General features: G+C 33.5%; 5 protein-coding genes across 14 annotated transcripts; 4 read left to right on the top strand and 1 right to left on the bottom strand.

Moving 5' to 3' along the window:
- The first annotated feature begins 2,546 nt into the window (after nt 1-2,546).
- On the top strand, nt 2,547-5,306 carry LOC104789806 (E3 ubiquitin-protein ligase PRT1). Its single transcript, XM_010515455.3, has 8 exons — nt 2,547-2,884; nt 3,292-3,320; nt 3,417-3,596; nt 3,725-3,832; nt 3,925-4,146; nt 4,259-4,459; nt 4,619-4,737; nt 4,822-5,306. The coding sequence occupies exons 1-8, from the start codon at nt 2,796-2,798 to the stop codon at nt 5,146-5,148; spliced, it is 1,275 nt and encodes a 424-aa protein (XP_010513757.1). The 5' UTR covers nt 2,547-2,795; the 3' UTR covers nt 5,149-5,306.
- Nucleotides 5,307-10,377: 5,071 nt separating this feature from the next.
- Nucleotides 10,378-11,608, top strand: LOC104789815 (cyclin-dependent kinase inhibitor 5-like). The gene is made up of 3 exons (XM_087457829.1): nt 10,378-10,905; nt 10,996-11,088; nt 11,171-11,608. The coding sequence occupies exons 1-3, from the start codon at nt 10,514-10,516 to the stop codon at nt 11,205-11,207; spliced, it is 522 nt and encodes a 173-aa protein (XP_087313955.1). The 5' UTR covers nt 10,378-10,513; the 3' UTR covers nt 11,208-11,608.
- Nucleotides 11,609-11,979: 371 nt separating this feature from the next.
- On the bottom strand, nt 11,980-13,825 carry LOC104789826 (uncharacterized). 2 transcript variants are annotated; one of them, XM_010515476.3, is made up of 5 exons: nt 13,590-13,825; nt 13,357-13,490; nt 12,730-12,827; nt 12,303-12,480; nt 11,980-12,209 (listed from the first exon to the last, which is right to left on the bottom strand). In XM_010515476.3, the coding sequence occupies exons 1-4, from the start codon at nt 13,777-13,779 to the stop codon at nt 12,339-12,341; spliced, it is 564 nt and encodes a 187-aa protein (XP_010513778.2). In that variant the 5' UTR covers nt 13,780-13,825; the 3' UTR covers nt 11,980-12,209; nt 12,303-12,338. The 2 variants fall into 2 exon arrangements, with proteins under 2 accessions (XP_010513778.2, XP_010513771.2); XM_010515469.3 differs by having other exon boundaries at nt 13,357-13,493; nt 13,590-13,779.
- LOC104789841 (large ribosomal subunit protein uL13y) lies at nt 13,638-15,527 on the top strand. The gene is made up of 4 exons (XM_010515485.3): nt 13,638-14,300; nt 14,548-14,664; nt 14,774-14,861; nt 15,210-15,527. Exons 1-4 carry the CDS (start codon nt 14,029-14,031, stop codon nt 15,351-15,353), a joined length of 621 nt encoding a protein of 206 aa, XP_010513787.2. The 5' UTR covers nt 13,638-14,028; the 3' UTR covers nt 15,354-15,527.
- Nucleotides 15,528-16,996: 1,469 nt separating this feature from the next.
- Nucleotides 16,997-21,233, top strand: LOC104707728 (phosphatidylinositol/phosphatidylcholine transfer protein SFH9). 9 transcript variants are annotated; one of them, XM_087457868.1, is made up of 16 exons: nt 16,997-17,515; nt 17,761-17,794; nt 17,866-18,175; nt 18,271-18,370; nt 18,525-18,791; nt 18,890-18,967; nt 19,061-19,162; nt 19,250-19,299; nt 19,400-19,499; nt 19,596-19,682; nt 19,769-19,837; nt 19,925-19,997; nt 20,080-20,456; nt 20,544-20,618; nt 20,707-20,842; nt 20,924-21,233. In XM_087457868.1, the coding sequence occupies exons 2-15, from the start codon at nt 17,788-17,790 to the stop codon at nt 20,758-20,760; spliced, it is 1,749 nt and encodes a 582-aa protein (XP_087313994.1). In that variant the 5' UTR covers nt 16,997-17,515; nt 17,761-17,787; the 3' UTR covers nt 20,761-20,842; nt 20,924-21,233. The 9 variants fall into 9 exon arrangements, with proteins under 9 accessions (XP_087313994.1, XP_087313978.1, XP_087314018.1 ...); XM_087457852.1 differs by having other exon boundaries at nt 17,158-17,515; nt 19,766-19,837; XM_087457879.1 differs by having other exon boundaries at nt 17,180-17,515; nt 19,057-19,162; nt 19,766-19,837.
- Nucleotides 21,234-21,359: the final 126 nt, after the last annotated feature.

A 21,359-nucleotide genomic window follows, 5' to 3' on the forward strand; every position in this document is an offset into this window, starting at 1 on the left:
ATATTTTTTAATAATTTTTTGTTTTTTGCAAAATAAAAAACTGATAAGTAGTCTAGAAAAAAAGTGTAAGATCTTACTTAATTTTTTTTATAGATAATTTATGTCATTTTATATATTAATTTTATTGTCATCATCCAAAAGTAATAGTTAAGAAAAAATAGTTTTCTATATGATAAGTCAATTTTAAAATAATTTATTAAAACGATATCACAAACAAATATCTTATACTATAAGTTTAACCAGTTTTTATAAAAATTCATGAAAACAAAGTGTGTTAAATTTAATTGATTTTTATTTTCTGTATATTGTCTTTATTTCTAATCATTTTAATATAAACAGTATGATTAAGAATAAATTAAACTTTGAAATTATTGTTTTTTGTTATATCATAGGGTGATAAAACAAATATGTTATGATACAATTATGTTTTTTAGTACATATAATGTAAACACAATCAAATATAACTTATAAATTACTATTAAATACAAATTTGAATTATATCTTTATAACAATATATATGATTATTGAATATAATGTGAGTTTTTATATATTAGAATATCTTTTATATTGAATTAGTCTATCATAAATTATTTTGGTTTCAGTTTTTATTTTGAAATGTATGAAACCATTTTATAGTAATAGGACAATTAGTTACAGCAAAGTTAATTAATTTTTCTGTTCGTTAACAACAAATAATTTTATAACATGATAAGTCAATTTTAATATAATTTATTAAAACGATATCACAAAACATATATCTTATAATCTAAGTCTAACTAATTTTTTAATAATACTTCATGAAAATAAAATTGTGTCAAGTTTAATATACATATGTTTTTCTTCTATAAATTGTCTCTATTTCCAATCATTTTAAAATAAATAGTATAATTAACAATAAATTAATTTTGAAACTATTGTTTTCTACTATTTCTTGGGGGAGATAAAACAATTATATTATGATACCATTTTTTTTAGTACATATGTTTTAAAGACAGTCAAACTGTAACTTATAGAATAATATTAAATACAAATTTGAGTTGTGTCTTTAATACATTATATATGATTATTGAATATAATATGATTATATATATATATATATTTAAAAATTTTCTATATTTTTAATTTAGTCTATCATGTTGAATTTGGTTTCAGTTTTTACTTTAAAAATATGAAACTATTTATTTTTATTTGGTTTCAATTTGTTTATATTTTTTAGTTGGATTGATCGGTATTTTTTTTAGGTTTTATGGTGTATAATTTCATTATAAAATATATTATAAGGTAAAATAAAAAAATGGAAGGAACAATGTTGAAATTTACAAAGCAAACTATACAACAATTATCTTTTTTTTAAACAAACCATACACCATGTAAGATACAAATAAAATAAAGTCAAATAAAAATTAGAATGTTAAATTTAAAATTAATAAAAATAACATTTCTCACAAAAGTAAAATGCCCAAATATCACATTGTTAAGCAAAGTTAGAAAAAAACTTTCTCTTGTTATATAACATACGAGACTAAACACAATCAAAATCTAGTCATGTGAGAACCTTGCACGAGCCTGTTCTCTCGGTTGTCTTCCAATTACGCATTTGCCTTGGCAATAGTTATACAGGTTTCTTTAATCTAATGTTCAGTTTGGTTTGTATCTCATCTTCATCCTCCTGTTGGCCTTTTCTTTGTTTCCGCTTGTGGCCCTTGATAGAGTTAGAACCGAACCCGCTCTTGATCTTAGATGCATATGGCGGAGAAGCTTAACTTTGAGGTTATCTCGACTACACTGGTCACTTTTTGAATTGATAATCATAATTCAGAGAGTCGTGATATATATAGGCTTCTCTTTCTAGAGATGCGATGATGGGTACTTTTTAATTTTTTATCATAACTTGTATAACTAATAAAAATAAAAATATATTTATAATCTGATATTACTAATCCTAAACACTCCAAATAAAAAACTAAATTATTATTTTATATAAAAAAAAACTTAAATTATTTATCTCAAAAACTAAGTCATGTCCTAATATGGCTTTAAATGAATTTATAATTGTAAATAGAATATATTTTTTTCTAATACACATGAAATAAATAAAAACTGATCTGAAACCTAAATTCATTCAAAAACTAAAGATATACAACTAAAAAACTTAAATGTGAACCAAAAACAAATATTGTTCTATAAAACCATTCCGAAAATAACAATTTCTAATTCTTTTATCACGTAAGATATCTCTCTGATCTTTCTATTCTTTTATCAATTATACGTCGGTTTAGGGTTTAGATTTTACAATTAAACAAAATTATATGCCGGTTTAAATTTCTAAAAGTGGTTAGGGTTTAGATGTGATAATTAAAACTGTAATATAATATCAAAATTTACAATTTTAAAATTAATTAATCTACATAATTTATTTCGTTAATTAAGATTTGTTTTCATAATTTAAAAAGGTGAATAAAAGAGATTAGAAATATATGGCATGAAAACATCATCATCACTTACTGCTAAAATAATATCTCAAGAATATAGTAAATTAATAATGCATGACAGAGAGAATTAGCAAATAAAAATATGCATGAAACACTTTTTTTTTTTTTTCCAAATTCCTTATTTAAGGTTTTTTCTTTTTTCTTACAGTAGTCATAATAATAATATAAATTATAAAAGGGGAAAAAAAAAAAAAAGTACGGCGGTGGATTCAGGCCCTTGCCGCTAAAGCAAAAGCATCGCACCACCGTTTATATACAAATCTCTCAGATCTCTCTCTCTCTTTCTCTTATCTTGTGATAACAATGGCCGAACCTACGGATGCTATTACGGTGAAGAACGACGAACCACCGGAAGAAGAAATCTCCGATCAATTTCTCTGCTGCGTTTGCCTGTAAGCTCGTTTTCTCTTTTCAACCCCTTTTTCTTCTTCTTTATCAATCTTTCTGGTTCGCCTCTTGCAAAAAAAAATCCCCCCTAATTTTGTGAATCATTAGGTTAATTTGTTGGGTGGGGGAGGGGGGGGTGAAATTAGAGTATAAAGCTAATTCGAAATAAAAAATAATCTCCGTTGTTCTGAGTCTGACGATATCGAGATTGTCTCTCGGACGATTTTTAAGATTTTGGAGCTCCTTAAATCTCCTCTGTATCGTAAATCGTATAGCGTAATTATAGTATATTCGAATGATTAAAATCAGCTATTTCGTTTAATTCATATGTTTGTTTATGGTCATTTACGTATGTTGAGAAGACGACTCTAATGCATTAGAGATTGTGTTGTTGCTTCTTTTTTTTGTGCAGGGAACTTCTTTACAAACCAATTGTGTTATGTAAGTTGTTGACTAAGTCATAAGTCTCATTTTCTCCAATTGTGTTATGTAAGTTTGACTTGGTTTCTAATGCTTCTTTTGGATGGGTGATGATAGCTTGTGGTCATCTATCATGTTTCTGGTGTGTACATAAGTCCATGAATGGCTTCCGCGAGTCTCATTGTCCGATTTGTAGGGATCCGTATGTTCACTTTCCTTCTGTGTGTCAGAAGCTTCATTTCCTGTTAAAGAAGATTTACCCACTTGCGCATAAGAAGAGAGAAGAACAAGTTTTGAGTGAGTCCTTCGATCGCTTATATATTTTTAATGTTCCTACTCTGGTCAAAAGTTTTGATTTGATCGTATGCAAGTGTCGTTTTTTAGGTGTCAGTTTTGTTGATTATATATTTGTTTACTATTTTCAGAGGAAGAACAAGAACAAGATTGTTTTTCCCCGCAGATTGATGTTGTTTTCGATAAGGAAAATGCTAAGGATGAGTCTGGATGTAGCGGAGATTCTCTAAATGTCTCTGGTGAGTGTACTACACTTGCGATCAATCTTTCTGCTGAATTTTACTTTTGCTTTTTATTAAACTGCTTTACACTTACAATTTTGGGTATTTAGATAAGCAAAAGGTGGAAGAGTGCTCAAATGCAATGAAGTTATGTATTTCATCAAGCAATCCCTGTATCCCCAGCAATCAAGAACCCACCGATGCACGAAGTCATAATGCTCATGAGAATGACTTACTGAACAATGCTAGTAAGCAAATTTCAAAAGATGATTTGCTCTGTTCAGCGTGTAAGGAGCTGCTCGTGCGACCCGTAGTTCTCAATTGTGGGCATGGTATTATCTTCTTACTTGTTTGCTTATGATAAATGTTTTAACTTCCTGCTGTTTGAGAGTATCACCTTCAAATTTTAAAATGTGCTAATTTCTTGTCTAATCCTCTTTGCAGTGTATTGCGAAGGATGTGTAGTAGATATGGCTGAAGAAAGCGAAAAGATCAAATGTCAAGAGTGTAATGTTTGCGACCCTAGAGGATTTCCAAAAGTTTGTTTGATTCTTGAACAGCTTTTGGTAGAAAACTTTCCTGATGAATACAATTCAAGGAGAAGTGGTGGGATTCAGAAAACTCTTGCCCACAATAGCAAAGGAAGTAAGTCCTACATCTATGCCTTGAATCAATCTGTAGTTATCGACGCATGCCATCTGCTTGTGCTCTTATACCTTATTTCTTGTTATTACATTAGAATATGTGAGACCTATGTGGACCACAAAGACTCATAGTTTGTACTCATTTTCACTTCATATTTAGATTATCAAAACTATCTCAAGGAAGGCCCATCCTTATCAAACGATAACAATAGTGATATTCCTTGGTTGGCAAACCCTGGATCTAATGTTCACATCGGAGCTGGTTGTGATTCTTGCGGAGTAAGTGCATATTGTTATCTAACCCGTTTTTTTTGGTAGTAGGATTAATAAGATTAACGTGTAATATGTGACATTGGTGTGCAGGTGTTTCCAATCATAGGGGATAGATACAGATGCAAAGACTGCAAGGAGGAAATTGGGTATGACCTTTGCAAAGAGTGTTACGAGACTCCTTTGAAAGTTCCAGGGAGATTTAACCAGCAACACACTCCAGATCACAGGCTTGAGCTGCAGGAGGCTCCTCAGCTGGCGAGGGATCCTCAGTGGGCGGATGTTCCTCAGCTTATGATCACTATCAATTCTATTGCCTATATTCTCGGACCTTCGCTTAACTCATTGGAAGGGGTGGATACAGATGAGGGCGAGGAAGGGCCACCTGGTTCTTCTAATGAGTCATCAAGCACAGAATGAATTTGTGTTTGCGTTTGTTATTAGTATTTATTGTATATTGTCTATGGTTGTTAACATTTTAAACGAAGTTTATTTCTTACGAGCGTAAAAAGAAAACAAACAACAGAAAAAGAAAAAAAAAAAAAAAAAAAAAAATTGTTGCAAGTTTTATTATTATATATGTTGGTGTTTGTGTGTATATTATGAAAAAAAAAAAAAAAATCTACAGGGAATTGAAGATATTCTATTAAAACGAAATTATATGATTTAAAGTGTACTATATTTTATTAAAAAAAATTGTCATGTATAGGCCTATAGTACTATACCTTGTTTTAAAAATCGTTAGACGTTAGTCGGGCAATGAGAGAGGGCCTAGCGACTAATCGGAAAATCGGATTTAAATCGGAATTAATCGGACACTAGTTTTAGGGTTTTTTATTATTATATTTAATAAATAATAAAATATTTAATTGTCATGGTTATATATAAGTTTTACCGATATATGATATTAATGTTTGGTAGCTCAATCGGTTGAAGGCTTGTTAAGTATTGCCAACGTGACCGGTTCCAATCCCATATATGCATTTTGTGTCCATTTTCTCGTTTTTATTAAGAAGGGGCAAAATAGTAATTTTAGCCATCATCTTCTTCACCCACGATTCAGATACTGTAAACCCTAATCTATGGCAGCCAACATTTTTAACCTTAATTTTTACAGATTTCATTATATTTTTATCTGGATATAACATAAAAATAATAGATCTACAAACTTAACATCGTATGTAAGTAAAAAATCAACGAAAACAAGATTTTTTTTTCTTTTGTCCGATTTTTTTTTTATCGATTTGGGTGTAATCGCGGTGGCTCCTTCCTGCCTAGCGATTACACGGCGAGGAATTGGTCAAATCGGCCGATTTTTTGAACAGGAGTACTGCTATACAAGCTTTGTATAGATTTGCTTGAAGTTTTTTTGCTAAATAGTAGAAAGTAGAAACTGGATCAAAGGGGTCACACCCATCAGGGTGAAAGATTCTCTCCTCTGAGTGCGTGTGAGGCAGCTACGATGTGATTGGTCCGAGTGTGTGTGGGACTCACAACTGATCTTCCGTCGGAACTCGTTTCTCGGGTTCTGTCTTTTTTTTATTGAAATATTTATTATAAAAACAAAAGAAAAAAGTATTTTTTTTTAGCATGCGTGTGTTGTGGTAACAGTTTTTTTTTTTTTGGCGCCCTGAAAGAAAGGGCGGGAGGACGTAAAGAGTGTTTATTGCAGATCTTTTATTTTATTTTTACTTTTGCCTTTTTTTTCACTGATTTTTGGGGATTCGGTAGCTTCTGAGCTGTTTCATGATTGCCGTGAGTCATCGCACGTGTGCCTTCGATCGTTCTACATAGGCCTGGGAATTTAAACCAAACCGATTTGTCCGAACCGAACTGAACCGAGATTTGGGCAAATTGATTCAGTTTAAATTAATTGACTTAACCGATCATAATGATTTAAATTTTAGTTGGTTAACCAAAATGTTTGGTTCGGTTCGCTAGAATCGAACGGTTAACCGAATAAATTATAACTCTAGTTTCCCTTAAAAATTGATGTTATGTGATTTATTTTTGCCCCACAAAGATTGATGTTTTACTACTTTTAGTTAATTAATATTAGATTTTTGTAAACTTCAAGAAAGTGATCATTAATAAAATTTAATAGTTCTTGGTTTATAAATATATAATACTTTTTAATAAGAAAACTTTATTATATTTAAAATTAATAATCATTATTTCTTAATTTGTGTGAAATCCCTCAAACATCAATTTTTGAGGGACAGAGAGAGTATATCTCAAGTTGTCGTCTCTTCTTCTTCCTTTTTTTTGTCAATAATTGGGTCACAACAGGCCGGCCCATTAGCCTAATCCCTATATTCGTAGTGAGTGGGACTTGATCCATGGTGTGATGGTGTCTTGTGTATTAAAGACTTACCATTGGCCACTGCACTAAGGTCACTTCACTCTTCTCCTTCTTTCTTTCTTGATGTAACGATTTTTTTTTGCTGGGCAAATAAATTTTTTGCCTTTCTTGTTCTTTTTCTTCTCCTTTTATTTTGATTCATCAACATTATTTTTTCCTTCCTCTCCGATTCATCAACATCTTCTTCTAATCTTCTTCAATCCATCACCATTATCTTCTCCTTCGATTCATCACCATAATCTTCTTTTTGATTCATAGTCTTTCATAGTCATCATCATCATCATCATCTTTACCTTTCAGATCAATACTAAGTGTTCCACTTTTCATAACTCGCCTTCAGCGTCGAGTGTCGATCTTTTGATTTTCAATGGAAAAAAAGTATTTTTTTAACTACTCAATTGTAAACCTAAATAACTGAGTTTCCGAACCAAAATAACCGATTACGAATCGAACCGAACCGAAATCTTAGTCGGTTCGATTCGGAACAGTTTTCAATTTCTGAAAAAACCGAAAACCGATTGACCCTAACCGAAATACCCGAAGAAACTGAAGTCGCAGGCCTAGTTCTACGGTTAAATTAGTTTACCAAGCTGTTTTTCTGAAAATATTGTTGAGGTTTTTTTTAAAAAAAATGTTGTGGTCTTCAAACTGCTAATTGTGTCTTCGTATTTTGGATGAACTACAGTTTGTAATAAAATATATAGTATTTTTCATGCATGCCATTGGAAGCGTATAAAAATCATGATTTACATGAGAATCATGGACCCTTTTACTATTTTACATCTTCAATAACAAAATTACAGAGACAAATCATGAGAATTACTGCAAGTTTTTGAGGATTTTATGCAAAATTACAGAGACAAAACCTTCAAAGTATCACTCGGTAGCACTTTAAACCTCGAAAGAATTTAATTAACACTATAAACCTTTAAAATGATTTTGATAACACTTTGAACCTTTAAAATGATTCTACTAACACTTTAAACCTTAAAACTAACTTTCATTTTCGTACCGCCACAAAAAATAATGGAATAATAATATCCGTCAACGCGAAATAGTTTAACTATGTTGGCTTAATTTAAATTATAATTAGTTTTATTTTTTTATAAATAAATAAAAAGATAAAAAAAAATAGATTAGTGTTCATCTTCATTGTAAACAAAAAATTTATGATGTTATTCTTCACATTACTAATCCTTTTAATAAATACATTTCCAATGAATCTTCTAAATATATTGTCGTCATCAATTTTACATTTGTCAAATGTTTTAACCTTACCTATGATTCTTCATTTTTGTTTTGCTTTGATGTATTTAATTTTTTTTTAGCAATCGTCATAAATAATTAAATTAAAAAATAAGTATTTAAATCGAACCAACATTGTTTAACTATTTCACGTTGATGGATATTATTGTTCCGTTATTTTTCGTGGCGGTACAAACATGAAATTTAGTATTAAGGTCTAAAGTGTTAGTGAGATCATTTTAAAAGTGTATAGTGTTAGTGAAAATATCTCAAGGTTTAAAGTGCTTCTGAGCAGTGACACTTTAAATATTTAACTTGTAATTTTCCCATTCATTTTTGAGGATTTTAATGCATTTCATCTTTCTTACCCATAATGAATTTAATTTACCTTTTTTGTCAAACCTTACCATAATGAATAAACCTCTCGATCTTTGTATATAACAAAAAGCACGGGGCGTTGGGAGTCTCTCTACTTACTACTCACCACTCACCTTGTTGTTTCAACTTTCACGGGTTACGGTATGATATAGTGCTGTATATATGTAATGTAATATGTCTCACGTAACGGTAGGATGAATTATCACATCACGATTCATGTTTCAAAAACAATTACTCCTAAAAAAAAAAACAATTACTCCACAAAGCGAATTTGTGGTTGCCAAAGTAATTCCACAAAATAAAAAATGTAGAAAACCAAATGGACTTTTATATTTACATTTTATATGCTATAGTCTTATAGAAACTATAGCTTTTGGTAAAACAAAATTAACCTTTTATACGTAGATGTGAGTTTTTATAGAGAATGGTTAACGCTGTATTTCTACGGTTCTTCTTAACAAAATTTGATTATATTAAATCTCATTACCCCGCATAGTATGATTGAAGTCATTGAAGTATGGTTCAAGTTTTGTCGATTAAAAAGTGTAGTCAAAACTAGTTTTTGACGTATTACCAACAAATCAACATTTTTTGAAGAACAACCAATCAAAAAGATAATGTTGAATTTAACATTACAAAGATAACGGCTGTAAGATGATATATCACTGTAGAAGCAAAACCATTGGAGTATTAAAGAGAATAGGATCAGGATCGGAATCCAATGCTAATAAATCCGAAGCAAATAGATATATATAAGCAGTGATCAACCCAATAGCGTTGATTTATAAGACACGTGTTTAACTCAAGCAAAACAAATTACCGTCAAATGTATCTATATACAATTAATGTGTACGATTTTGTCAAATGTGATGAATTTTAATAGAATGGTTGACTCTTTTTTTCTTTCTTTTAAAACAATAACCTGCCCGAGATCACGACGTTTGAAAGTCTTCTTTTGTTTTGGATTGTTTGTACAAGTTTAACGTTGTTGACTTGTGTGTACCAAATTAATAAAACAATGAAAATGAATGTTAAATGCAATGCCTTTTTTTATCTTAAACCAAAACATATTTGATTCATACAACACAATTAATGGACATGGTTTTTACATTTTAGTTTTAGGTGTGGAATTCGTTGTTTAAACATGGATGGTCTACCAAAACAATTAATATAAGCTTATGATCTTTGTTCCCAAAGAACTTGTCACTTTCGGCACCCTTTTAATTATATTTGCTTCACCAAACCACTCATAAATCATCATAGTACATAATAGCCGAGGGGTTGAATACGCCTTTTCAAATAAATAAATGAATACTTTATACTTTCCAAAAATAAAAAAGTCGAGAAAATAAATTAAATGTTTTGAAAAAATCAAACTCAGGACTCTTAAAATGGTTCATATTTAATTTTAAACTAGAGTTTTAATTTTTTATACATAGAATAAATACGGAAATTACTATACAAAATTCAATTCCAATTATTATTTTTACATATCAATTTTACACACTTTTTTTTGTAGCGTTACTCGAACCACAACATGGTGACATAGCCAAGGCCAACAACTTGAAGCTACTCCCCCATTATTATTTTTTAAATTATTTTTTTGTTTGTTTCAATATTTGATTTAAAATAAATAAATATTTCCATCGTCCTTTTTAGTTTTCACTTTATTTTTTTTTTCAGATAAAAAAAAGTCACTTCATTCTTCTTCTTCTTCATTGTTTCCCTCCTCTCTCTCTCTCTCTCTCTCTCGCTCTCGAGTCTCTCGACCGGAAGACTCAGTAAATCACCTCCCCGGAGATGGGAAAATACATCAAGAAATCAAAAATCGCCGGAGACCTTTCCTTTAAAGATATCTCTCACTCAACTACTCTAGTTTTCCGTACCAGATCCGCCGCCAAAAACCTCCCCCTCCACCGTCTCCGTTCTCATTCCGACGAAGCAGACTCCTTAAACTACCTCCAGCTCCGAAGCCGCCGTCTAGTGAAGCTTCCATTACTCTCCAGTACCAAGAAACAACAACGGCTTATAAGTGTCGGTCATGAATGTCAAAAGAGAAACTCTAGGGCTAAAAATGTCCCGGCGGAGAAAAAGACGGTGGCTCTGGTGACGACGGAGACGGAAGAAGATTGTGGTGATAACGAGGGAACTTCTAGGTCAGATAAAGGTTTTGATTTGGAATCTGGAAACAGGTAACTTTTAAAAAACTCTGTTTCTCATTTTAAAGCTCATTTATATATGAAACAGAGATAGATGACCAATTGAGTTTTGGTTCTTCATAGGAGCATTGTTAGAGACTCAGAAGCTATACGAAGTGAGATTGAAGACTTCTTTGCATACGCAGAGCAGCAACAACACATACTCTTCGTTCAAAAGTAGTTTTCTTGATTCTCTTCTTTCTTGAATTGAGTTTTAGAGTTTGGTCTGATTTTGTGGCTTTCGGGTTTTGTTTTGCAGGTACAACTTTCTCATTTTGCAACTAAATAAAGTCTAATTTTACTGGATTAAGTCACACTTCACTGCAAAGCTACTTGAATTAGTAGTATTGTAAATCTCTCCTGTGTTCTTTAGCTACTTACAACGAAGGTCTGAGTTTTGTGGTTCTGCACCACTCTTACTTTACAAGTCATACACTTTGGCTTCAAGTTGCAAAAGAAGCCTATTGTCTGAGCAAAAACCTTAGTCGCAGGTTTTTTAATGTTAATGTTGGTGTATAACTTGTTTAGTTAAGAATAAAGTGATGTTAATCTCTCTCATTTTGCAACTAAATAAAGTATAAGTTTACTGGATTAAGTCACACTTCACTGCAAAGTTACTTGAATCAGTATTTGTAAATCTCTCCTTTGTTCTTTAGCTACTACGTACTTACAATGAAGGTCTGAGTTTGTGGTTCTCTATCAGTGTTACTTTACAAGTCATAAACTTTGGCTTCAAGTTGCAAAAGAAGCTAACTCCTCTGAGCAAAAACCTTAGTCGCAGGTTTTATCTCTATCTTCTTTATTGATACTTTACTCTCATTGGCCTTTTCACATGTGGGTAATTGTACCAATCTCTCTGTCACACAGACACAGGTTGCAGTAAAATGCTTCGTTTAGATTTCAACTCTCTCTCTCTCTCTCTCTCTCTCTCTCTCTTCTTTATTGCCACTGCACTCACTGTCTCGCTTTCTGGAATTATTTCTTCAAAAGTCTTAAGTTAGCACCTTTCATACTAAAGATTAGGTTTCTTGGTTTATGTAAATATTTTCACCTCTTTGGATCTTTAGCTCATCGGACGAATCAAAACATTTAATAATGATGTCTATTGTTATTGCTACAAAGGGTTTAAGACCACTGTGTTATGTCTGATACTAAATTCACATGATCATTTACACCTCTGAAGAATCAAAACCGTCTTGGTTTTGTCACCTTTTAAACACATGAACAATATTTACTGATCAAGCCTGGTTTCAACTCCGATGGTTCAGCATTTTGGTTTGGATAATTTGTGAGCAAAACTGCAAAAGCAAGTCATAGGATGGTTAGAATGATTTCATACTCGTGGATAATAGTTGTCTTTAGTAAATACGCAGCCTGTAATATTACAGTACCTGTCATGTTTTCTTTCAAACTTCACCACACAAGCTTCACGGAGTTGCAGGTCCTGTACCCAACCTTTGCTTCGTTTCTGACATTTCAACTTCATATACACCTTTGGTTTCAGAAGTTTTACTGTCTTCCATGGCCATCCTCCTTATGTTAGCCTGTTGGATTGCTAGCACCTCATATCTGCAAAATAATATCCAAATCCCAATCATATTTCCATGAACATAACCATTTTCATGCCCCATGTTCAATAGGCATCTCTTTGTTCCAAGCTAAAAACCCATATCCCGCTATCTCTATGTTAAAGTGGAATCATACACAGATCAACACAGTAAGGTACATTTAAGTTAAACGATTTAACACTTACTAAGGTCTAAGGGCATTAGACATGGAACCATCGCAAACGAAATTTTGGCATAAGAAAGTACTTACTTTGCCACAAGCTTCCTCACAAGCAGGAAATATATCCTCCAAAACTGATGTTCTTTTAAAACTCGCGGGCATAACTTGAATCTCAGCTGTGAGAGTTCCTGTAAACACCACATTCAATCTTGTTTAGAGCAGCTTTGAAAATACTCTATAAGATTCAATTCAACCCAATGTTCCTAATCAACCAAATTCAATTCTACCAACAAGTAAAAAAATCACTTTGGACTGTAATATAAGAGGATTGTTACCATTTTCACTAACATGAGCCTAATCAGATTACAAGCAATTCAGGAAGATAGTAGCTTCAAATGAACTAAAAGATTCAACACATAAACTCTGATTCAAGTGATATCACTGGGCCAAGAGGCCTATAAGTTTGGATCCATTTTTCCTAATTGACCAAACCCAAAGCTACAAGCAAATCAATAACACAGCAGCTTAATAATAGGCTCTATAAGTATCATCACACCCCACACATTCTGATTTGAATCCAACTTAACTGGCACCATTGGCTCAAAAAGCTAATCATTAGTCATCTGAAATCTCCATAGCTAACCAATTCCATTCATTTCAAAACAAAGGTCGATAACCAAAAAAAAAAAAAAAGAATCAAAATTTAAGACAAACAACCTTCGATTTCGATAACACAAGAACCGCATGTTTCTCCTGCCAATCAGACAAATCCTTCTTCACATTAGCAGATGAACTCATTCCATTACCTTCATCTCCCAAAGTATCCACAGACGCTTCTTGTTCTTCTTCATCTGCTTCAGAAATTACAACGCAAACACTAAACTTAACTTCATAAACCAGAAAAATACTCAAAGACCCTAAACAAATTGAGATCCAAAATTCGTAATTACCTTCAAGAGAGAAGTCCTTAAACGTATCAATGGTGAAGGATCTGACATGATCGATTAACTCATCAGTTACTCCCAAAATCTCATCTTTACCTTCTTCTTTAACACTCGATCCACTCGTTAAGCTGTTCCCATCAGAAGATTTCGTCTTCTCTCCGAAAAAACTCCGCCGAATCCTCGAAGCTATATTCATTGCTGGATCCTCTGAAGAAGAAGAAAAAGAATCTGAAAATCTCCAACGCCTTAGAAAAAACAGAGTTTTAAATTTTTTTTTATTTTGAGTTTTTATTGGGCCTGGGCCTCAAAAGGCCCAATAAATTAGGGTTTAGAGAAGCTGAAACCCTAATTTCGCCATCGTATATAAATCCGCCGTTGAAGTAAAAGCCGAGACCTTTGCGAAGAGCGGAAGCTAAGGTAAGAAGCAAATCGAAGCCGAGAAGAGATGGTGTCTGGGTCAGGCATATGCTCCAAGCGTGTCGTGGTTGACGCACGTCACCACATGTGTGGTCGTCTTGCTTCGATCACAGCTAAGGAACTGCTCAATGGACAGAGTGTTGTTGTCGTCCGATGTGAGGAGATTTGTTTGTCTGGTGGTTTGGTTCGTCAGAAGATGAAGTACATGAGGTTTCTCAGGAAACGCATGAACACTAAGCCTTCTCATGGTCCTATTCATTTCCGTGCTCCGTCCAAGATCTTTTGGCGTACCGTTCGTGGGTTCGTTACCTTATCTCATAGTCTTTTATTATGTGAATCTTGAAAATGAAGATCTGAATTAGAGTTTGTTTTGTTATGATTTAGATTATGATGTTTTGTTGAGCTTGTTAGAGTTTGTGTTTAGGTTGGATGATTAATATGTTTACTTGAGTATGATGAAATGGTTAGGTTTTGATCTGTGTCTGTGTTAGATAGCTAGCTTATGTTTGGAAATGTAATGGAGATTTTGAAATGTGGTTATTAACAGGATGATTCCACACAAGACCAAGCGTGGTGCTGCTGCTCTTGCCCGTTTGAAGGTTTTTGAGGGAGTCCCACCTCCTTATGACAAGGTCAAGAGAATGGTCATCCCTGATGCTCTCAAGTAAGAAATCTTGAAACTTTCTTCTATTTTATGAGTTGTTTTAGATGATTAGTCCAATGTGTTTTTGGCTATCTACTGATTTTGTGTTTTTTTCTTTGTTCTTGATTAGGGTTTTGAGGCTTCAAGCTGGCCACAAGTACTGCTTGTTAGGCCGTCTCTCTTCTGAGGTTGGCTGGAACCATTATGATACCATTAAGGTTTGTTCGCTTCTTCTGTCTGATTATACCTTCCTTGAACATCTAATGAGTTTACTTGAACTAGTATTGTGTATTGAGATCATTAATTCAAATATTCTGGGGTGTTTTGATCAGTTGCAAAACCAGTTATAGTTTAGAGATTTGTTTTGCAATGGTAACTGCAGTTGCTTTGTTTTGAATGCAAAAGTTGAAAATATGTACCCAGAATAAGATGGTCTGGTGAATCTTGCTGATGTTTGAATGCAAAACTTAGGATCTATCATTTTAGTTATGAGGTCATCATCTTACTGAATCTGAAGTAGAAACTGGTAATTTACGTTATTTACTTGTGGTTTAATGATTGTACAGGAGCTTGAGACGAAAAGAAAGGAGAGGTCTCAAGCTGTGTATGAGCGCAAGAAGCAGCTCACCAAGCTCAGGGCTAAGGCTGAGGAGGCTGCAGAAGAGAAACTCGGATCCCAGCTTGATGTCCTTACATCAATTAAGTACTGAGAGTCAGTCAGCATCTATCTTTTGGTGGTGGTTCAAGTCTTTTCTTGGAACTTGTTTTCGTTTATTTTGTTTCGATAGTAGTATGGTAGACATATTTTGGATGTGTAAACGTTTTGGTTATTTTGGTTGTTTTACACAATTTCTTATGGTTAATCTTTGGATTTTTTTTCTTAATCATTGCTGAATCCTTTAAAGTTTTCCGGATATAATTAAATTGCAAATAAAGAAAAAGATAACAATACGTTGTATGCTTGATTGGCTTGGGGAAGAGCAGTTTGATAAGAATAGACGAATTGGTTGTATGATCAAATTGGCCTAGGCTCTGTTAATAGGGCTTAACTCTAGTTGTTTTTGAGTTATACGACGGGGAGTAATGTTTTCAGTGGCGGTCAGATGAGTAACACGCATAGGAACCTTTCTTTGGGAGAGAAACAACAGTTGAAACATCTGCTAATCCTCTAGGCCAAGGAGCGAAAAGAGGAATCTGTCCGAGGAAGAGCTCGCATCTATTAGTCAGTTGGTGAAGCCATTTGTTCCCATAGCTTTCGTTTGTGTCACTGTGTGAAAGCATGTGAAAGCATAGTTGCTTTCACCCTACAACTTCCTAGTATATATGTGACCATACCTCTTCAACATAAACAGTGTTTTTTTGTTTCATTTGTTAGTTGCATCAATAATGCAAATCAACCTAATTTGAAGTTTTCTAAATATTTTTGAAGATACTACAATTAAATTTAGGGTATGTAAGTATTAAAAATGAAAATATTTTTCTAACTTAACTTATACTCCCTTCATTTCAAAATATATTTTGAGTAAAAGCACGCAAATTAAAAAATTACTACTTTAAAAAAGTTTAACCAATCATAAACAATAATGCATAATATAAATAATAATCAAATATTAAGTTAATCTAAAAGCTGCATTGAAAATTGCAAACATTGAAACAAAAATAAATCTTTAAAACATTTTATATTATAAAATGGAGGGAGTATTTTATTAGTCCAAATAAGGAAATCATAAGTCAACAAGAAAGCCAATTTGAAAACTAAGACTTAGAAATTTAAAAATAGAAATTACCTATGAACGAGATATAAGATGACAAAGACTGAACTATGAGCCGAAATTCAATCTTATAGATAAAAACTAATCATTATCTAATATTAGTATAGATTCCTCATTACTAGTTAAAACCTTAATTAAAATTAGGGTAATCGCCATCACCCGAAAAAAAAACAAGTTTTTATTCTTTCATATGCAATTTGCAAAGGCATGAATATATCAACTCACGTGGTCTACCTGTCCCTTTCCCTTTTTTGGAACCTAAAGTTAGCTACGTGGCACTTCCTCATTTCCGTATAAAAATACTAATACTAACGTCGGCACTTACCACGTGTCAAATTATCACTGGATATGACTTGGAATAAAACTATTCTGTCGGTGGACCTACCAAGAAAAATAAAACAAAATCACATAACCGAACCGAACCGAACTTAACAATCAAATGTTAAAAATTTAAAATTACGGTTAGTTTTAGCTTAGAGCCTACGCGTACCGTAACCACCGCCTACTAATGTACAACAACCAAACGGACGTTTAATCTCGCCGTTAATTGTAGTTAACTTTATTTTTTAACAAAACCTTTTATCTTTGACTAGCCGTAACGTTTAATTACTTTACTCCAAATCTCGACGCATTGACTCAAAACATAAATGTTGACTGATAGATAAAAGAAAATCTCCGGTTTAATCCGGTTTACATTTCGGTTTCCGTTTCTTCTCCAACTAAAGCAAGCTATAAAAATGGCGAATATAACCATCACGAAGCTTTCTCTCCTCTCTTCTTCTTCTTCTTCTTCTTCTTCTTCTTCGTCTCTGCATTTAATGTTGGTTTGAATACGACGCTTCGTCTTCAACTTTCTCCAAGCTACGTTCCGAGGAAAGCTTTATACGTATATGTATATAAAATATTTGACTTTATAATCCGATTGAGACGTTTTTGTTTCGGGAGAGAGAGAGAGAGAGAGAGAGAGAGAGAGAGAGAAAGAGAAAGAGAAAGAGAGCTTTTTTAATTTTTTTGGTTTTTGTTTACCTAAATCGGGGAAATTTAAAGAGAAAGCTCTGATTTTTTTAGATACTCCGCGATTTCGTGAGATCGCTTATTAGGTGAGAAAAGAACTTGAATAAGAAAGATACAGAATTTGAAATCATTTCTGGGGTTTTTGTTGGTTCTGGATCTTTAAATTGGGTGTTGATGGATAAAAAGATCCGTTTTTATTTGATGATTCTCGTTTCTTGATCTTGGGTTTTGATTCAATTTTAATGGGTTTTCGTTTAAATCTGAGTTGAATCTGCATTTATGTTTCTGGGTTTTCACATTTGTGTTTTTTTCTTTTCAATTCTCTTTTCAGATTACAGAGGTTTATACGTTAATACAAATGCCAGGTAAAATTCAGATTTTGTTTTGCTAATAAATCTTGATTCATTTTGATTGGTTCTGTTGTTGTTTCTTTTAGCTTTAGGTGAGATACTTTTGGTTCCAGAAACTGATAAAGGAAAGAGTGAAGACGTTGTTGAGGTTTCAGAGGATGAGAAGATCACAAGAACTCGTTCTAGATCTTTGAAGAAGAAAGCAATCAAAGCTTCGAGTAAATTGACACATAGTTTAAGGAAAAGAGGGAAGCGTGTTGCTGATCAGTATGCACCTATTGTGATTGAGGATGTGAGGGATGAAGAAGAGGAGAAAGCAGTTAATGTGTTTAGAATAGCTTTGGTTTCTCTTGATTTGCTTCCATCTCGTCACGATGATTATCATACAATGTTGAGGTAATAGGAGATACTAGAGGATCATGTTTAGATATCTCAGGATTCAGTAAAGTATGTTGATTTGTGGTGATCAGTTTTTAAGGTTTGATGTTCAGATTCTTGAAGGCGAGGAGATTTGATATTGATAAAGCTGTTCAGATGTGGGAAGAAATGCTAAAGTGGAGGAAAGAGAATGGAGTTGATACTATAATGCAGGTTAAGGATAAGAACCTTCCTTTGAGTTGGTAAAGATATTGTTGTTTTATGAGTGCTGCAAAACCTTTTCAAACTGACAATTATTTTTCTAAGAATCTTTCCACATGGGTTTTTACTGTTTTCCTAACTGGCAATGATGACTTATTCCCTTCAGGATTTTGTTTATGATGAGTACGAAGAAGTACAACAGTACTATCCACATGGTTACCATGGTGTAGATAGAGATGGCCGGCCTGTCTACATTGAACGGCTTGGTAAAATTGACCCCGGAAAGCTAATGAAGGTTACCACATTGGAGCGTTTCTTGAGATATCATGTACAGGGTTTTGAAAAGACTTTTTCTGAGAAGTTTCCAGCCTGCTCGATCGCAGCAAAGAGGCACATAAATTCTTCGACAACCATAATAGATGTGCATGGAGTGGTTGGTACCTCTATATATTCCTTTCTCAACATTCTGTTTCAGTGCTACCAGAATTTCTCTGTCACATTCTGTGTTCTTAAATGGTTCTTTTGATGCAGAGCTGGATGAGCTTTAGAAAATTAGCTCAGGACCTTGTAATGCGAATGCAGAAAATTGATGGTGACAACTATCCTGAGGTGGGTGTATGAAATGAAAGCTATTTGAATGGCAAACTATACACTTTTGACCATTGAAGAACACTTACATTGGTTTTGGTTCATTGAAGACAGACATTGAATCAGATGTACATTATTAATGCTGGAAGCGGATTCAAGCTTATATGGAACACAGTGAAAGGCTTTCTCGACCCTAAAACTACTTCTAAGATACATGTATTACATCTTCCACTTATATAAGCCTTATACAGGACTTTTCAGATGTTTCAACTTGACCAACAATTTACATTGGTTACTGCGCAGGTTTTGGGAAACAAATTTCGCAGTCACCTTCTTGAGATTATAGATCCAAGGTCAGAATTTCTACTTTATCTGTGGCAATTAAATATAATCCAGTTTGGCTTTGTTGTTTGGAGGCTTATAAAGTTGGACTCTGTTATTTTCTTTACACAGTGAGCTTCCCGAGTTTCTGGGAGGAAGTTGTTTGTGTGTAAATGAGGGTGGGTGTATGCGATTCAACAAGGGGCCTTGGAATGACCCGGAGATAATGAAAGTATGATCCTTTCAGCTCAACCTTTTCTCTTCTAGATAATGTTCTCTCTTGAAAAGCATTATCTAATAAAATCTCTGTATTGCATCATACTTGTAGTTGGTGCGTTCGAGAGATGCAATGTACAAAACAAAAGAACAAGGGCTCTTGGAGAATGGAGAAGTAGCTAAATTATTTGCTTTGCGGGTGAGTATTACTTCTAGTCAAGTTGTAACAGTGATTGACTTCTGTTACTTTCTGTATTCATATCACCTTTTCATTTCCTGCAGCAGCATTTAAACACAGAAATATCGTCACCTGATAGAGGTCAAGCTAGGGAGAGAGAATCGCATTCTGAACATGTTAGTTTAGTATACAACGTAGTCTGTTGGTGCTCTTTTGTATGGTCATTGTCAATGAAAGGTTAACTCGTATTCTTATGTTTCCAGGACAAACGTGCTCAGTTGAGCAATCAAGCTGAAGCGGTTGGTGTTGGGAGAATGGAACAGTCTGATTCAACAGGTAGGTGAAAGCCACTCTGTGTGCTCATGTCATGATCTATTTAAGATAAGATTCTACTAATCTGTACAACACTTTCCTGCAGATCAATTACCCAGTAATCTGACAGTAGAAAGTAACTCTCTTCAGAAGGTTGCAAGTTTGTTGGCTCGTTTTATCCTCCAACTTCTTGGCAGTCTATGTCTCATGTTCCGGATCTTGGGAAGACTTGTAAATAAGCAACCAGAGAACCAATTGAGACCGGAGGTAAGGGTTTCGGTCCCGCAGCAACATGTTCCTCCTCCTCAGGTGCAAGGAAGAGAGTCTGTTCATCCATGTTGGCTGAGGTTGCAAAATCTGGAGACCATGGTCACAGTTTTGTGTGATAAACCCTCAAGCATTCCTCAGGAGAAAGAAGATATACTTCGTGATTCATTAGACCGCATCAAATCCATTGAGCAAGATTTACAGAAGACAAAAAAGGTAAACTATAGACTCATCCTCTGATTTGTTTGAGGATCTATATGTCTCCAGGCATTAGACTTAAGTTAGGATTTAATGTTGTGACAGGCACTCTTTTTGACCGCTTCAAAACAAATTGAACTCGCTGAGTGTTTGGAAAACTTGAAAGAGAGCAGCTCAACGGTAAGGGCTTAGTCTTCTCTTATGTGAACGCCTGTGATCGAACTCTGTGTGCAGCAATAAGAAACATTCTCTTCTTTGCTCAACGCAGGGAATACGTTCGTGCTGGCCAAGACATTGCAGAAACTTCCAAGCTGAAACCTGACTTGCAGAATAAATTTATCTTTGAATCTCATATCCAAAGTCTCTGCATAGCTATTACTTCACCCTCTTAACCACTATTACAGGTGAGAAATATCACTCCCATCTCTTGTATTTGTTTTGCTCAGTTAGACTTCTTATCCTTTATTGGTTTTTGGTTTTTTCAGATGGTATATATATTAAAGGCGAAATGGTACATGAAGTGAAACTGAAGAGGGAGAGCTTACAATTGTTTATTTACTAGTTTCTTTAGGTTAGAAAACAGAGGCATTAGTGAACTTATTTGGGATTTTAGTTTTTTACCCATAACGATTCTATTGCACATCATTGTTGTATAGTATAATATAATCCAATAGTTGTGGGGGATTATATTGTCAGAAAAAAAAAACAAAATACCAGATGATTTTACAGTATGTATTGTGTATTTCTTTCTACTTACAATCACAATTTACAAATACAATTACATTTGATGGTCAAGTAAAGAGAGAAATGAAATTTTGGAGTAGTTAATTTGGTCTACCAAACCGCTAGCGTAAGCCCCAAGTAACAAACCCTTATTGACAAGACGATTCTGGAACAGATCTTGCAGAAGAAAAGTTCCAA

Source organism: Camelina sativa, chromosome 1 (genome assembly GCF_030686135.1).
Source record: "Camelina sativa cultivar CO46 ecotype springtype chromosome 1, ASM3068613v1".
Taxonomy (NCBI): domain Eukaryota; kingdom Viridiplantae; phylum Streptophyta; class Magnoliopsida; order Brassicales; family Brassicaceae; genus Camelina; species Camelina sativa.